Below are 14,905 nucleotides of genomic sequence, written 5' to 3'. Positions count from 1 at the left end.
GCGCAGACCCCGGCGGGCGGCCGGCCAGGGGGAGCCCTCGCCAGGCGCCTGTGGAATGTCCAGCGCTCGGGCTGCCCCCTCGGGATGGGGGGTGCCTAATCCTGGAGCCGCATTCCAGGATGAGGGGGGTGGGGAAGGCTGCGCCGGGGGAGGGGCAGGAAGGAGGGTTATAAGGGCCGTGGTGTCCAGGACGGCCGGGCAGCGGGCGGACACCCGGGCAGCGGGCGGGCGGGAGCCGGGCTGGGCCATGGCGGATGTCCTCGGGGCGCAGCGCCCTGCTGCCGGCAGCGTGGGCGGCCCGGAGCCCCGGGACCCCCTGGACTGCTGGGCCTGCGCTGTGCTGGTGACGGCCCAGAACCTTCTGGTGGCCGCCTTCAATCTTCTCCTCTTGGCGCTGGTGTTGGGGACCGTCCTGCTCCCGGCTGTCACCATGCTGAGCTTCGGCTTCCTCTGCCACTCCCAGGTGAGCCGAGCCCCAGGGGGCAGCGGGAGGGAGCCAGTGATGTGGGGTCCGAGGGCCCTGCGGCCCGGCGGGCGGGGGGCGCATGGAGGCCCTGATGCAGCCCCCTTTCCTGCCCACAGTTCCTGCGCTCCCAGGCACCCCCGTGCACGGCGCACCTGCGGGACCCCGGCTTCACCGCCCTGCTGGTCAGCGGCTTCCTGCTCCTCGTGCCGCTGCTCGTGCTTGCCCTGGCCAGCTACCGCCGCCTCTGCCTGCGCCTCCGCCTGGCCGACTGCCTCGTGCCCTACAGCCGGGCCCTCTATCGGCGCCGGCGCGACTCGCAGCCCCAGCAAAGCCGGGCCTCGTCAGGGTCCCAGGGTGCCCCCACGCCGGGGAAGGTCTGGGTTTGAGGACCATCCCCGTCAGCCCAAGGACTTGCAGCCCCAGGGTCTTCTGCCGAGACCCCCGTGCGCGCGGGAACCCAGTGCTGGCACCACCTCGCCTACCCCAGGGCATCCTGCTTGCCTCTCACTTCCCCACATTTGACTTTGGGACATCCGGGCTGGGCCCTAAACATCCTCCCCTCTCTCCCCCGACCACGCCCGGGACAAGGAAGCCTGGCAAGTCTCTCCCTTCCCTTTTCTGGGGTGGAGGGGGAGCAGTGATCACACACCAATAAAGCATTAACGATCCCAAAGTGCACAAGGGTGGCTTCAATGCCCTCACACCTGTCTGTGCCCAGGCGCAGGAAGAGCGTGCCCCTGGGGCTGCAAACGGGTAGACCTCAGCATCCGCGGACCTCCCTGCCTTCCCTCATTGCACCGGACCCTGGTTCTCTGTCCCCAGCTCCAAAGTTTCCTCCCCAATCCCAGCGTGGCGCAAGGGGAGGAGGGGCTGCTGCTGCTGCCTTTCTCCCCTTGGGGACCCGAGCCCGTTCTCTGACCCCAGCTCAGAGGAACTCGGCCGCTGCCAGGCCGGGGTGGGAAACAATGGGCCTTCCGGAGCAGGATGACACCCCCTTCCCGCCCGCAGCTCCAGCAGCAATCCTGGAGGAGTGCGTGGGAGGGAAGAGCCGCAGGGGCGCAGCCTGCAGTCTGCAGGTGGCCGGCTCTGCCGGGTCCCCATCCCACCCAGGAAGTCACCTGCGGACATGCCCTTCGGGGGACGGGACGGCGCCTGCCCTGACACCCAGCTACACACAGACGTGGGTCCTTCCATGTTCGTTCAGTTTAATGATGTCTGAAAGGGTCAGAGATACGGGGGCCCCGCCAGGCTCTCCCTCTGCACCTCGACAGAGACGATGTGGTGTCCGGGCACCATGGCCAAGCCCAGGACCCGGGGCTCCCCGGCCGAGAAGGAATCTGGAAGGAAGGAGCAGAGCGTGAGGGATGGGGGCCGGTCCCGCCCCCTGCGGTTCCTGCGGGCTCCCCGGGCACTGACCCGACGGCTTCAGGAATTCCTGCGCCGAACCCAAGATCACGTTGCAGTCGCGATCGGTGCAGAGGAAGCAGCCGACCAGTGTCCGTCCGTCCGTCATGCGGATGCGCATGGTCTTGTTGAGCAGCGCCTCCAGCTGCTGCCGGGCGCGCGCGGCGGGCGAGTCCTCCCGTTCGGCGTCCGAGTCCTGGCGGGACGCGCGCTCAGACCCCGCGGACTACAGTTCCCGGCAGGCCCCGGGGCGCCGACGCACCCAGAGGCTGCCGGGAGCTGCAGTCCCCCGCCCCCGCCCCGCACCCCAGAACCCCCATCTTGGGGCCCGAAGACCCCTCCAGCCCCAGAACCCGGGCTCCCGCGCTGACCCCGGCGCTGGAGCTGCTCTGCCGCCGGCTGCAGCAGCCGTTCTCCTCTCGTAGCAACATGGTGGGTCCGGCTCCGGCCATTTGCCCCAGGGACCTGCCTCGGGCCCTCAAACTTCCCGAGAAACCTTTCGGGTCCGGCGGTCTGAGATCTCGCGAGCACTCGCGACCTTTTTTTTTTTTTTTCTTCCCCGCGAAATCGCGTCTCCTCTGCCTGATCTCCTAGGCAACCGCGTAGATCTCGCGAGAGACGACCTCCAGCAGCCACGTGACGTAGCGAGGAGGCTTGCCCGCTGTTCTTCCTGCGGAGGCAGCTCGCCCTGCCCTCCCGCCCGCGCAGCCCCGTCCGCCGAGCTGAGATGCGGCGAGTTGGCTTCCCCTCAGGCCTTCCCGTGACCGACAAGGCCTCGGACTACGTTTCCCAGCAGCCCCAGCACCTCCTCGCCCGCGGTGGGGGGTGGCGCTCGGTGTACGGTGGCCGTAAAGGGACAATGGTTTCCATGACAGCAGAACGACGCGCTCCTCCAGCTCCCCGCCCGGCGCGATCGTGCAGCCGGGAGTGTGGCCGCAGCCATGCCGCGCCGGGGGCTCGTGGCTGGGCCCGACTTCGAGTATTTCAAGCGTCGCTTTTTTACGCCGGCGGAAGTGGCCGCACACAACCAGGCCGAGGACCTCTGGGTGTCGTACCTGGGGTACGTGTACGACCTGACCCCGCTGGCGCAGGAGTACAAGGGTAAGGGCCGCTTGCGGGTCGGGGCAGGGAGCGACGCGCGGTCCTCGGGCCCCCGCGCTGACCGTTGCCGCCTCTTCCCAGGAAACCTGCTGCTGAAACCCATCGTGGAGGTCGCGGGCCAGGACATCAGCCACTGGTTTGATCCGAAGACCAAGGACGTGAGTGGAAGCTGGGGGTCGGCGGGAGAAGCCGGGCCGTCCCACGCCTGCCCCAACCCGCTCCGCCCCTGCTTTGCAGATCCGCAAGCACATCGACCCCCTGACAGGCTGCCTGCGGTACCGCACCCCGCGGGGCCGCTTCGTGCACGTGCCGCCCCAGCTGCCCCGCTCCGACTGGGCCAACGACTTCGGGAAGCCCTGGTGGCAGGGGTCGCAGTACGAGGTGGGACGACTGTCCCCCAAGACCCGGAACATCCGCATCATCAACACGCTCACGTCCCAGGAGCACACGCTGGAGGTGAGAGGCGCTGCGGGGCGGCAGGCGGGTGTCTGCTTCCCGGAGCACTTGGGGATCCTGGGAGTGTTTGCCCTGCGAGGCTCGTGCAGGTGTCTTTGGGCAGCGACCCGCGTGCTTACCAGCCTGCCTGGGCCCTCGTGAGGGCCACCTGTTGGAACTGTTATCGCACATAGACCTGGGCCGGGACGGGGACCTGCTCTCGCGGGGTCAGGACGGGTCGCGTGTTCCACCCAGGACTGGGGCCGGGCGCGCCCCCGTTTCTCCAGGTAGGGGCGCTGGAGTCCATGTGGGAAATCCTCCACCGCTACCTCCCCTACAACGTGCACGCGGCCAGCTACACGTGGAAGTACGAAGGCAAGAACCTCAACATGAACGACACCCTGGAAGAGAACGGCATCCGGGACGAGGAGGAGGAGTTTGACTTTCTTAGCATGGATGGCTCGCTGCACATCCCCGCGATTCTGCTCTATTTCAACGATGACCTCACAGAGCTGTAGGAGAGGAGCTGCCAGCTCCCGGAGAGTGGAGGCCACTTGGAGTCCGACCTGTCTGTGCCCTGAGGAAAAGAGGGGGAGGGGAGTGCTGGGCCAGCCCCCCACGCCCCTTTGGAAAACTGGCTGGCAGTTCCTGGGCTCTTGTAAAGTGTTGGGTCCCGTTCCCCAGCTTGGAGGGGGGTCAGCCTGGAAACGGGAGAGCCACAGGGAGCTGGGACTAGGAAGCCACTGGCCCTGACCGCACACAAAAGGGAAAGAAAGGAAGTGAGTGATTCTCAGGAGATGAGGCTGGACAGGATACTCCCTAACAGAACCACCCACGGAGTGGGCCTCACTCCTGCTACTTGATATGTCCGTGTGCCAGAACTCAGGCTCAGTGGCAGTAAGGCGCACTGGTTAGCAAGCAGACCAGGGGGCACAGCCACGTCTCCCCAGCACCCAGGGCCTTGTTCTTCCTGCTGCCTTTCCCCGCGGCCAGCCTCACGCTAGTGTTAGCTCTCCCAGGTGTTGGGATGCTCTGCTAGCTCACTCACTCACTGTGTGACGGGACAAGGTGGGCCTTGGGTGTCACCAGCAGTTACCGTCCCTGTCAGGGGGGTCACAGGGAGGCTGCCCACTGCTTAGTAGCTGCTGCGGCTACTTCCTTGTCGGTTTCATAGCAAAGATCTCTTCCAACTTTGTTGAGGCAGAGGTGGCTCTAAGGAAAGCAAGCAAGGATGGGGAGAGAGCCCAGGCAGAGGCCCTGGGAGGAGGCCACATGTTCTCGGTGAACACACGGGCTGGCCTTACCAAGCAGTGACTCCAAGGAAAGGGACCAGAGAGGTGGGAAGACTCAGCCGGCGGTCAGAAGGGGACCTCAGTAGCGGCGACAGCTGAATTTGGTCCCTTTAGCCTCATTGGCAAAGGAGAGGAATTGAGAGTACCAGACACGCAACTGGCAGCAGCAAGCAAGCCAGCAACAGGCTGGGACAGTGTGTAAGTGCTAGCTCCTGTAGCCACGCCTTCATCTCTGACCCAACTTCCTGCTGGTGCACCTGCGAAGGCAGTAGAGCATGGCCCAAGTACTTGAGACCCTGCCACCCACATGGGAGACCCGGCTGGAGTCCAGGCTCCTGGCCCTGGCCTGGCCAGTCCCCTCACAACAGGTTCTGTCTCTTTTTTTGTGTCCATACCTGCCCCACTCCCTCCCAGCCACTGTCACAAGTTCTGAGCCACCAACCGGAACATCTTACTTCCTCTTGTATCAGGAATAAAGGCCTGGCATGAGTCAGTCTCTTGCCTGCGTCCTCTCTGGGCCCTGCACCCCACACACCGCTGTTCACGGCACTGCCCCCGCCAGCTGAGCTTAAGCAGGCCTTCCTCGGGGAGTCTTGGTTCTTGGTGTAGGTCAGGCTTGTGTTCCTACCCACTGAGTACCATGTGTGTCTCAGGGGTTGGACCCCCTCTGTCAAGTGAAGCAGCTGGCTACTGGACTGCACATGCGTGGTACAGGGATTGTGGGTACTGCTCTCCCACAGCTGGTACACAGCTGGCACTCAATAAATGTGGACAGAATGAACTCGGTGTGAAGTGAATCTGTGTGTGTCTAAGAATGGGATGATGGGATGCTCTTCCCCTAGAAAGCAAAGATGGACCCAGTATAGGGTTTCTTTTCCAGCTTCCCCTGATCCTGGACCCTTCTCCCCCGGGTTTTTGTACTACTCTGTCGTTTCCCCATATGGCCAGCAGGTGGCAGCAAATGCCTATGCAGTCAAGAAGGGCCTTAACTCCTTCCAAGTTCCCTGGAGGTGAGGACTGAAGGGAGCCCTTTCTGTGGAAACGGAGAAGACGAGACCGAAAGACCGCAAGGCCACCATTCTGTCAGCATTAGGTTTATGCTTGCTTTGAATTTCTTCCACAAACATGCCAGGAAATGAGTGCAGTATGGCAAGTAACTTGTGAGATCGCAAGGGGTTCTTCAGTGTACAGGGCAAGGTACAGAGTGGGAGCAGTGTAAAGACAGCACGAAGTCGAAGGAAAACACATTTATTTAATACACTGCGTGTGTGAAAAGCTCCTATAGACAGTCTTGATCATCTTTAAATATCTGAGTAGGTATTTGCATGAATAGTATGTAAATGTCTCCATCTAAAGCCAACGTAAACCCAATGTCACACGTAGGCGCCCAATCTCCCGAGCTGTGTGCTGCCCACAGCAGCACCGGGGGGTCCCGTGAGCCACGGCTCCTGTGTGCACGTGTGCCTGAGGGGTCACAGGAGACCGTGGTTCCTTGCAGGAAGCCTGCTGCTTGCTGGGCTCGTAAAACGCACGGCAAAGGAACAAGCTAGGGTGTAGAAGGTTTCCACAGGTGTATGTGTAACCTGGATATCCTGAAAATGTTTCTAAATTCCATATGGGTGTGCAGGTATATACAATTTTGAGGAACATGCTGTAATTTCCAACAGATTCCCCAAAGAAGCCAACCTATCCTGAAGCGGCACACATGCGTACACATTCACACACACCTATGTAAAACACCCTCAAAAGTAAACAGAAAAGCAGAGGTCCCAGGACCTCCAGAGCCTGCCTTGCCCACCTGCCTCCCTGTGTGACAGCTGCCATGTTCCCACAGCAGACACTCCTGAGCTTTAGCCTTCTGTGCTGGCTCCCCGGGAGCCTGACGAGCGCCATCCCTGCCTCTGGTGCTGGGCCCCAGGGTACACTGGCGAGCGCCATTCTTGCCTCTGACCTGGCTGCCCGGCAGAGCTGGGGGTGAAAGGCCCTGGATGTGTGCACACGGCCTCCTGGCCGAGCCTGGAGACCACTGGGGCCTGGCTGCAGCCGCTGTGATGGGCAGTGAGAGCACCTGGCTGTGTGGTAAACAAGCACATGGAATTTCAAAGCTGGATGATCTGTGTCTTGGGCGCCCAGTGCGAGACATTCAAGTTCAAGTGCACAGCTCAGGTATTGGATATTCTAGCCACAAGAGGAACATTAAAAAAAAAAAAAAAAAAAAAAAAAAAAAGTCAGTGAGACCAGTGAAGCAGGAATGGAGGTCAGGAGGCAGAAATGCCAAAGGTGTCACAGAGATGACTGGGCAGGCCTCTTTCCCCCAGGGAGTCACTCAGCTACCTTCGTTCAGGAACCTACTGCCGAGCGGGAACTTGGGCATCTAGCCCGTCGTCCGACCAACAGCCACACAGCGCGGGCCCTGGAGCAGCAGTAAACAAAGGCACGCCTGTTCAGGTCGCCCCAGCCTCTGGACTCCGGGCAGGAGAGGTGCGGGCCCACGCTGTTTGACCACTGTCAGTCTTTGGGCAGAACTGAAGAGACAGTAATATTTCTGCTGATACATTCTTCTGGTTCTTGAGAGAAGTAAGGAAGATGAGATACGTAGGTCAGCTTAGAGGGACAGATGATGTACGGCTATGGCTACTGTGCCACAGTGAGCAAGCTGGGAATATACTTGATCCCCTGTGACAGAAGCCTGACCCCACAAAGTGTTACTCTGGGGTGCAGAGCGGTGACCCTGCCAAGCCATCCCCATCTCCACTCTCCCCTGTTGCCTGGCATTGTGGCTGTCAGCTATCTGACTGCTCTGCTTCCAGTCTCTGCTGTAGGCGGGCACGGAGAAAACGGGCTAAAGTAAAAGGGCAGGGCCTATGGAAAGGGGGCAAATGTTTCCCCGGGCACTTGATCAGTCTCTGACTCCAGCCCGCTGACAGGAAATGTGTTACTTGATGACCCACAGCGGCGAGTGGGTCTGGGCTGGAGAATATTTGACATTGGCATCCAACACGCAAGCCATCTCGCAGTAGGCCAGGAGAGATTCGAGCCTGAGCGGGAACTAGTCACATCCTGCACGAGCAGCATTACACATGCTGTTCTGCTGATGGGCCGAGTCGCTGAGCACCCGGCTCCAACGGCACTGCCGCAGGTGCTGGGGGTCGCAGCGAGTGACAGTGAAAGGTGCTGCCTTGCAGGGGCTTCTACCCCGCAGGCTGCATCCACAGTGCAGGTGAGTGCATCGTTCCAGACAAAGTTACGCCGGAACGCTGCAGTTACGGGTCAGCAACAGACCTGCTGTACAACTGTGCTCCCTGAAGACTGCGTCACCCGGTGGCACCGAGGCCAGCCCTGCACGGACACGCGCTCGGCCGGCCCCACAGCGATCCCTGCGCGGGGATGGCTTCCTCGGAGGCTGTAAGAGCATCGCAGGACTGTGAACATCCACGTGAGTGCACACGCACATTCACATTCTCAATGTCCTAGAGAGGCAAGCCCCGAGTGACGGCTGTGTGCTCGGGGCTTCTCTCAGATGCCCGCGATGGCTGATCTGTGTATCACCAGCAGATCTGCACTGAATCACTTATTCCTCTCAGCAAGCTGGAGTGGGCACAACACAGTGCCAGGTTCTGGATACAGTCCTTAATAAGACATATTTCTAGGCCCAGCACAGTAGCCTAGCAGCTAAAGTCCTCACCTTGCACACACCGGCATCCAAAATGGGCACCAGTTCTAATCCCCGCAGCCCCGCTTCCCATCCAGCAGATGAGGATGGCCCAAAGCCTTGGGCCCCTGCACCTGTGTGGGAGACCTGGAAGAGGCTCCAGGTTCCTGGCTTCAGATTAGTACAGCTCCAGCCATTGTGGTCACTTAGAGAGTGAATCAGTGGATGGAAGATCTTCTTCTCTGTCTCCCATCCTCTCTGTATATCTGACTTTCCAATAAAAATAAAATAAATCTTAAAAAAAGACACATTTCCTCCCCTCAGGGAGCTTACAGCTTAGCGGGAGAGTCCAGCAGTCTGAGAGCACCTGATTCTGAACCCCTTTTCCTTTCAGTCAGGGAGAGCTAGGAAAGCCTTCCCCCCCCGCCCCCCCCAGGTAACAGTCTCCAAAGACTGCCAGCTTCTCTGCAGCAGGAGACCCCTGTGACCACACCTCCCACGTCACCCCTCAGTGTCTCCCCCTGCCCAGCTCCTCCCACAAGTTCCGCTGCTTGGAACACTCCACCTGCCATGCTGCATTTGGCCAACTCTTGCTCAAAGTCACCTGCTCAGATAGGTCAAGTCGCGTCCTCAGGGTGCTCTGAACACACTGAGCATAATTCACTGCTTCACGTCCGTGCTCCTTCCTTCTCAGGCTCAAAGCTCTGGGGTGGCCACGCCTCTTAGCCCGTAGCCCAGACCCGCTAGTGAGGAACTGTCTGAGAACTGTCTGAGATGTAGTGTGAGCAGCACTAGCGAAGGGCTGGGTGTGAAACACGTCGGGACGCACAGCCGAAGGCTAACAGAGGCGGCTTTCGGGGGAGGCAGCAGGACAACGAGGAGCTAGCCAGGTGAAGAGGAGGGAGAAGACGGGGTGACAGGTGGTGCAGAGGACAAGGGGTTCCCGCAAACCTTGGCCATGTGGAGGCCTAGGAGGAAGCACAGGACGGAGGGTGAAGCTGGGTAGGGGCAGGGGGCAGGGCTGCAGGAATGTGGAGGCCTGGCTAACTCACCGGAAGCTTTGTAAACCAGAATGCTTTTGTTTAGTTTTGTTTTGAACTGAGACATCATTCATGTACTGTTAAAAAAAAATCCATCCTTTTTTAAGTGTATGATTTGGGGCAGGGGGTTCCTGGGCAGGACAGGAGCAAATGAAGCACTGCAGAAGGTGACCTGACCACCTCGGCAAGGGACTGGAATGGAGAGACCAAGTGGAGACAGGAGGCCCGCAGCACTCAGGGGCGCCAGGTGAGTGCCACGGGGGAGCCAAAACGGTGGACTGATGTTGCTCAGGAATTTCCTGGGATCTGCAGGAGTGGGCGGAGTCAGCATTGATGCCCAGGGTACCGGCCAGGGTGTCCGGGAGGCCTGGGAGGCCACAGATGGGATAGGGGTTTACCGGAAGAAGAATCCGGGGAGGAAATGGATTTTTAGTTAGCCGCATGAGGAAACTGGGGCTGGGGGGAGAGGGCATGTAAATACACATGTCCACGGTGTAAGGGGACCAGTGCTGGGCACTCCTTGGCTACTGCACCTGTAGCCAGCAGCATGGAGGGCCCCTGGAGAGCATGACGTGATCCACGCAGAGGGCCCGGCAGAGGGGTGGAGAGGTACGAGAGGCCAAGAGCCCTGGAAGAGTGGTGCCAAAGAAGCTAAAGGGAGAGCAAGTAGGGAACGGGCCACAGCATGAAGGTCACACGGTTTCAGCAGACCTGAGTGGCCGAGGATGGAGCAAGCAGGAGGCAGTGGTGGCTTTGCGGTGGATGTTCTTAGCAAACAGTCTGATGACTTTGTTTCCATGCATGGAATACTTAGCTGCCTGTGGACTTCACTTTGTCAGTTATAAAACAGTGACAACAGAAGGACAACAGACGTAATTCAGAGAGCAGCTCCTCAGTGTGGCGGCAGCGCTGACGGGTAAGGGGCAGGAGGGTGAACACGGCCCAGGGCCCTCCGGAGAGGCCGGGGCCAGCTGCGCCATGCCCACAGTGCTTGTGCTGGCTGCTCCCTGCTTGCGAACAAATGCTTCTAGCCTGAGACTTGGCGTTACTCAGCACTTAGGTAACATCTGGTTAGAAAATCTGTAGAGCGTACCTGTGACTAATACTCGGCTTCTAACCGGACAGTGTGGTGCCTCCACTGAGGGGAGTGATTTAAAGCAAGTAAAATGCGGTGTTATGTCGGAGTTGAGTTTATACGAAGGGAGGCCAATCAGTCCGCGGGCCAGCTGGGGGAGCCGGGCCCTGGAGTCAGTCCTCCGTGCCTCCAGGGGCAGGTGCTATGCCTGACTCAGCTGTGAACTCGCCTCACCAGCACCTTCAGTGCCTCTCTCTGAGGTGAGAAATGGCTAACAGTAAACAGACTGCTTAGAGGAACAGCTACCAGTTAGCAAGTGTCTTCTTGTTCAACATTATTTGTTTGAGAAGGTGAGAGACTTTCCCATCTTCTTCCCAAATGCCTACGATGGGAGGGGCTGGACTCAATCCGCATCTCCCACGTGGGTGGCAGGGACCCAGATGTTGGAGCTGTCCTCCGCTGCTCCAGGGTCTGCACTAGCAGGAGCCCGAGCCGGGATTCTAGCCCAGGCCCCCGAATAGAGGAAACTCGCTACACCAGATACCTGCACAGAGGGCCTTCCTAGCCAGTGCTTTATGCAAGTCAGGCCACTTAACCCTCACCACCCCGTGCGGCAGGCATCACTAGGCCTGATTTACTGACGAGGGAGCTGACACCTGAGAATCAGTAGCAGGGAACAGAGTTAACCAAGTACATACATACATTCTCCCAGATGAACTGAATCACGGAGACTAGTATACGGGGCAGTAGAGAGTGCCGTACACACCTCAAGGAGGACTCCCGGTGACAGTTCACTACACCGTGACAGCACGACTCCTACCTGGCCCACACCTACAATGCCATGGTAACACTTAAACAGCAGCATGTTAGGCTTGTAACTGTTACTAAGAGACTACACTCTCTGAGAGTTTAGGAGGGAAATGGCAAGTGGGGAAAACAGGGAGGGAGGGAAAGGAGAAACCCCTATATAAAACTCAATCAGGGAAATTACTTTTCAAAATTTTAAACATCTTAGTGAGGGGTGGACACTATGTCACAGCAGGTTTAACTGCTACCTGGAACACCCACTCCAGAGTGGAGTGCTGGTTTGGGCCCCAGCTGCTTTGCTTCTAACTCAGACTTCTACTGATCCACCCAGAAAGGTGCCAGGTGGTAGCTCAAGCACCTGTGTCCCTGCTGCCCACAGGGAGACCTGGAAGGAGTGCCTGGCTCCTGGCTGCGCCCTGCTCCAGCCCTGGCTGCTGGAGAGTAAACCAGTGAAAGATGATCTCACTCCCTTGCTCTGTCTCTTCCTCTCCTATTCAAACTGAAATGTAGTTTTGAATTGGTTGAAGAAGTACATTGAAGTCAGTGGTCCATTCTTAGAAAAATATAAATTATGTTAGAATATAAAAGTTCCCAAATGCTTAATTTTAATATTTGGAAAATTGGGGAAAATACACATTGCACAAGGTTAAAAAAAAAATTCAGATTTGTGCGTAAGAATAGGAAAACTAGGGCTGGCTCAATAGGGCTAATCCTCAGCCTGCAAGCACCAGTATCCCATATGGGCATCAGTTCATGTTCTGCTTGCCCCACTTCCCATCCAGCTCCCTGCTTGTGGCCTGGGAAAGCAGTCGAGGACAGCCCAAAGCCTAGGGACTCTGCACCTGCATGGGAGACCCGGAAGAAACTCCAGGCTCCTGACTTTGGATCGGCATAGCACCGGCCGTTGCGCTCATTTGGGGAGTGAACCATTGGATGGACGATCTTCCTCTCTTCTCTCCTCCTCTCTGTATATCTGCTTTTCCAATAAAAATAAATAAATCTTCATAAATAAATAAATAAATCTTCAAAAAAATTTTTTTTGCTTGTGTCACATACACCTCACAGCCAGCTGGAGGGCCCTTTGAGCCTGCAGCCATCCCGTGAGTCAGCTGTGGAATTTTCCACTCGTGCTGTCCCGTCAGTGTTACACAAGGTGCAGACTTGGCAGCATCTCAGACTTTGGATTTTCAGATTAGGGATGTCCGGCCTGCACTACGGAATGGCCAGTGGGAGAAAAGCGCTTGCTGCCTTTGTGGATCGACTGCCCAGTCTGCATCACAGTGAAGCAGGCGGGTGATGCTGACGGCTCCAGCTTCCTGCGCGCACTGGGAGGAATAAGTCAGCAGCACAAACTAAGTGCTCGGGCTACACTGCACAGAGCAGACCTCAACAGAAACTAGTTTTACACATCATTGACACATCCACTTCACTGCTTACGTGTTTTTCCAGAGGTCTTTTTGTGATTGATTTCTATGAGGCCTTTGCTTCACCAAGAGTACAAATGCCAATTCACTCACTCCCTTCTCTTCCCTTTGGGCCCTCTTCTTCCTGTCACTGTGTGTTCCTGGGGTCAACCCCTGCCCACCAGTCTCCTGATCACAGCAGACAGGAGGTAGATTTCCTGCAGGTGGGTCTGTTCTGTGATGTTATTTTACAAAAAAAAAAAAAAAAAAAAAAAAAAAAATTTCATTTAAGACAGTGAGGGAAAGAGTCAGATCTTTGAGCTGCTGATTCACTCTCCAGAGGCTTCAGCCAGCTGGAGGTAGGCCAGGCTGACATCAGGAGCTCAGAGCCCCACTGGGGCTCTCACGGGGACAGCAAGAACCCGAATCCTTGAACTAGAGTCTGCTGCCTCTAAGGACACACACAAGCAGGTGGTTTGGGTGTAGCAGGACTCCAGGTGGCCGCACTGACATGGGACTAGGGCCTGAATCGATGCTGTGTTCTAAAGCTGCATGAATAAAAATGAATACAGTACAAGTGAATAAAAATGAAAATCTTTGTCCAGGGGGAGGGGGTTAACGATCTCTTTTGACTTAAAAGAACTAGAGCAGTTTCTGTTATCTAGCTCTGTTAGAGCACATGTGGTTTTTGAACAAATAAATGATTAGCTTTTTACAATGCACAATGTTCTCCCACAGTAAAAGCGAGTTGAATGAAAGCTACCAGTATTTCCGTCCATGGTTGCTGCTCCACTAGCTAAAAGCCTTTCTCAGCCCCCAAATCAGGAAGATGTTAACTTATACCTCATTCTGGTTCTTCATGGCTCTTGGACAGGGGCAGAGCAGGTGTTTGGCACAACTGCCTAAGCCACTGCACAGACACCTGTCTGACTGCCTGGTTCAGGTCCCAGTGGCTCAGCTTCCAATCCAACTCCTGCTACAATGTACCCCCAGAGCCAGCAGGCAGTGGGCCAAATATATCCATGGCGCAAACCCAGCTAGAGTCAGGCTGGCTCCTGGCGGGACCTGGCTCATCCCTGGCAGCTGCAGGCCTTTAGAGAGTGACCCAGCAAAAAGGTCTTGGTCTCTGCTTTTCAAATAAGATAAAAATAAATAATACACATTCTCAAAGATCTATTTGAGAGCCAGAGTTGGGAAGAGGGAAAAAAAGGAGAGGAGGAGAGACAGAAATGTCTCATCTGCTGATTCACTCCCAAAATGGCCACAGCTGAGCCGATCTGCAGCCAGGAGCCAGGAGCTTCTTCCTGAACTCCTTTGGCCATCGATGGCTGCTGTCCCAGGTGCACTACCAGGGCACCGGACTGGAAGTGGAGCAGCCTGGACTTGAGCTGGCGCCCATACAGGGTGCTTGCATTGCAGGCTGCAGCTTCACCAAGTACGTCACAACGTCAGTTCAAACTTCATTTAAAAAATGTTTTTGGGCCTGGCAGCGTGGCCTAGCAGCTAAAGTCCTTGCCTTGAACACGCCGGGATCCTATATGGGCGCCGGTTCTAATCCCAGCAGCTCCACTTCCCATCTAGTTCCCTGCTTGTGGCCTGGGAAAGCAGTCGAGGACGGCCCAAAGCTTTGGGACCCTGTACCCCATGTGGGATACCCAGAAGAAGTTCCTGGCTCCTGGCTTCGGATCGGCACAGCTCCGGCCGTTGAGCTCACTTGGGGAGTGAATCATCAGATGGACCTCTCTGTCTCTCCTTCTCTCTGTATATCTGATTTTGCAATAAATAAATAAATCTTCAAAAAAAATTTTTTTTAAATGTTTTTGGTGCAGCTGTTCAATCAGATGAGAACTTGTCAGAGATACTAGCACAATCCCTCCATATCCAACTCAACCCTCACACTCACTGTCCCTTTCCCACCTGGCCTGAAGCCAATCTTACCCCTTGGGTCTGGCTCTTACGCTGCCACCTGTCATCGCCTAAAAGGGAAAGGAGAAGGTGTGAAGAATGTGAGAAAAGTTAAAAAAAAAAAATCACCGTGGAAAACACGTGATTCACACAGGAAGGGGACTGAGAGCGGGGACACTGGTCGGAACAGCCACGGCTTGTTCAGCCGCACTTTGCATCCTGGGTATAAACAGATAGCAGTGACTCAAGGCTCAGGGTTCGCAGGAGGAAGGAGAGCAGCTGGATGATCATCTGTGGAATCCAAGCCAGATGAGGGGAGGGATGG

General features: G+C 57.1%; 3 protein-coding genes across 4 annotated transcripts; 2 read left to right on the top strand and 1 right to left on the bottom strand.

The window, feature by feature from the left end:
* Positions 1 to 242: 242 nt before the first annotated feature.
* Positions 243 to 1,100, top strand: TMEM88 (transmembrane protein 88). Its single transcript, XM_041001405.1, has 2 exons — positions 243 to 463; positions 583 to 1,100. Exons 1-2 carry the CDS (start codon positions 248 to 250, stop codon positions 850 to 852), a joined length of 486 nt encoding a protein of 161 aa, XP_040857339.1. The 5' UTR covers positions 243 to 247; the 3' UTR covers positions 853 to 1,100.
* Positions 1,101 to 1,654: 554 nt separating this feature from the next.
* Positions 1,655 to 2,491, bottom strand: NAA38 (N-alpha-acetyltransferase 38, NatC auxiliary subunit). Of its 2 annotated transcripts, none has more exons than XM_041000683.1 (3): positions 2,242 to 2,491; positions 1,861 to 2,066; positions 1,655 to 1,811 (listed from the first exon to the last, which is right to left on the bottom strand). In XM_041000683.1, exons 1-3 carry the CDS (start codon positions 2,320 to 2,322, stop codon positions 1,691 to 1,693), a joined length of 408 nt encoding a protein of 135 aa, XP_040856617.1. In that variant the 5' UTR covers positions 2,323 to 2,491; the 3' UTR covers positions 1,655 to 1,690. The 2 variants fall into 2 exon arrangements, with proteins under 2 accessions (XP_040856617.1, XP_040856618.1); XM_041000684.1 differs by having other exon boundaries at positions 1,655 to 1,803; positions 1,883 to 2,066; positions 2,242 to 2,455.
* A 320-nt stretch (positions 2,492 to 2,811) lies between these two features.
* Positions 2,812 to 4,017, top strand: LOC121169921 (cytochrome b5 domain-containing protein 1). Its single transcript, XM_041000766.1, has 4 exons — positions 2,812 to 2,971; positions 3,053 to 3,129; positions 3,209 to 3,427; positions 3,694 to 4,017. Exons 1-4 carry the CDS (start codon positions 2,812 to 2,814, stop codon positions 3,922 to 3,924), a joined length of 687 nt encoding a protein of 228 aa, XP_040856700.1. The 3' UTR covers positions 3,925 to 4,017.
* Positions 4,018 to 14,905: the final 10,888 nt, after the last annotated feature.

The sequence above is a fragment of the Ochotona curzoniae genome, unplaced genomic scaffold (assembly GCF_017591425.1).
Source record: "Ochotona curzoniae isolate NIBS_2020 unplaced genomic scaffold, NIBS_Ocur_1.0 scaffold_2453, whole genome shotgun sequence".
NCBI lineage: Eukaryota > Metazoa > Chordata > Mammalia > Lagomorpha > Ochotonidae > Ochotona > Ochotona curzoniae.
Note: the sequence above shows the minus strand (reverse complement) of the source record. Positions and strands in the feature narration are given on the sequence as shown.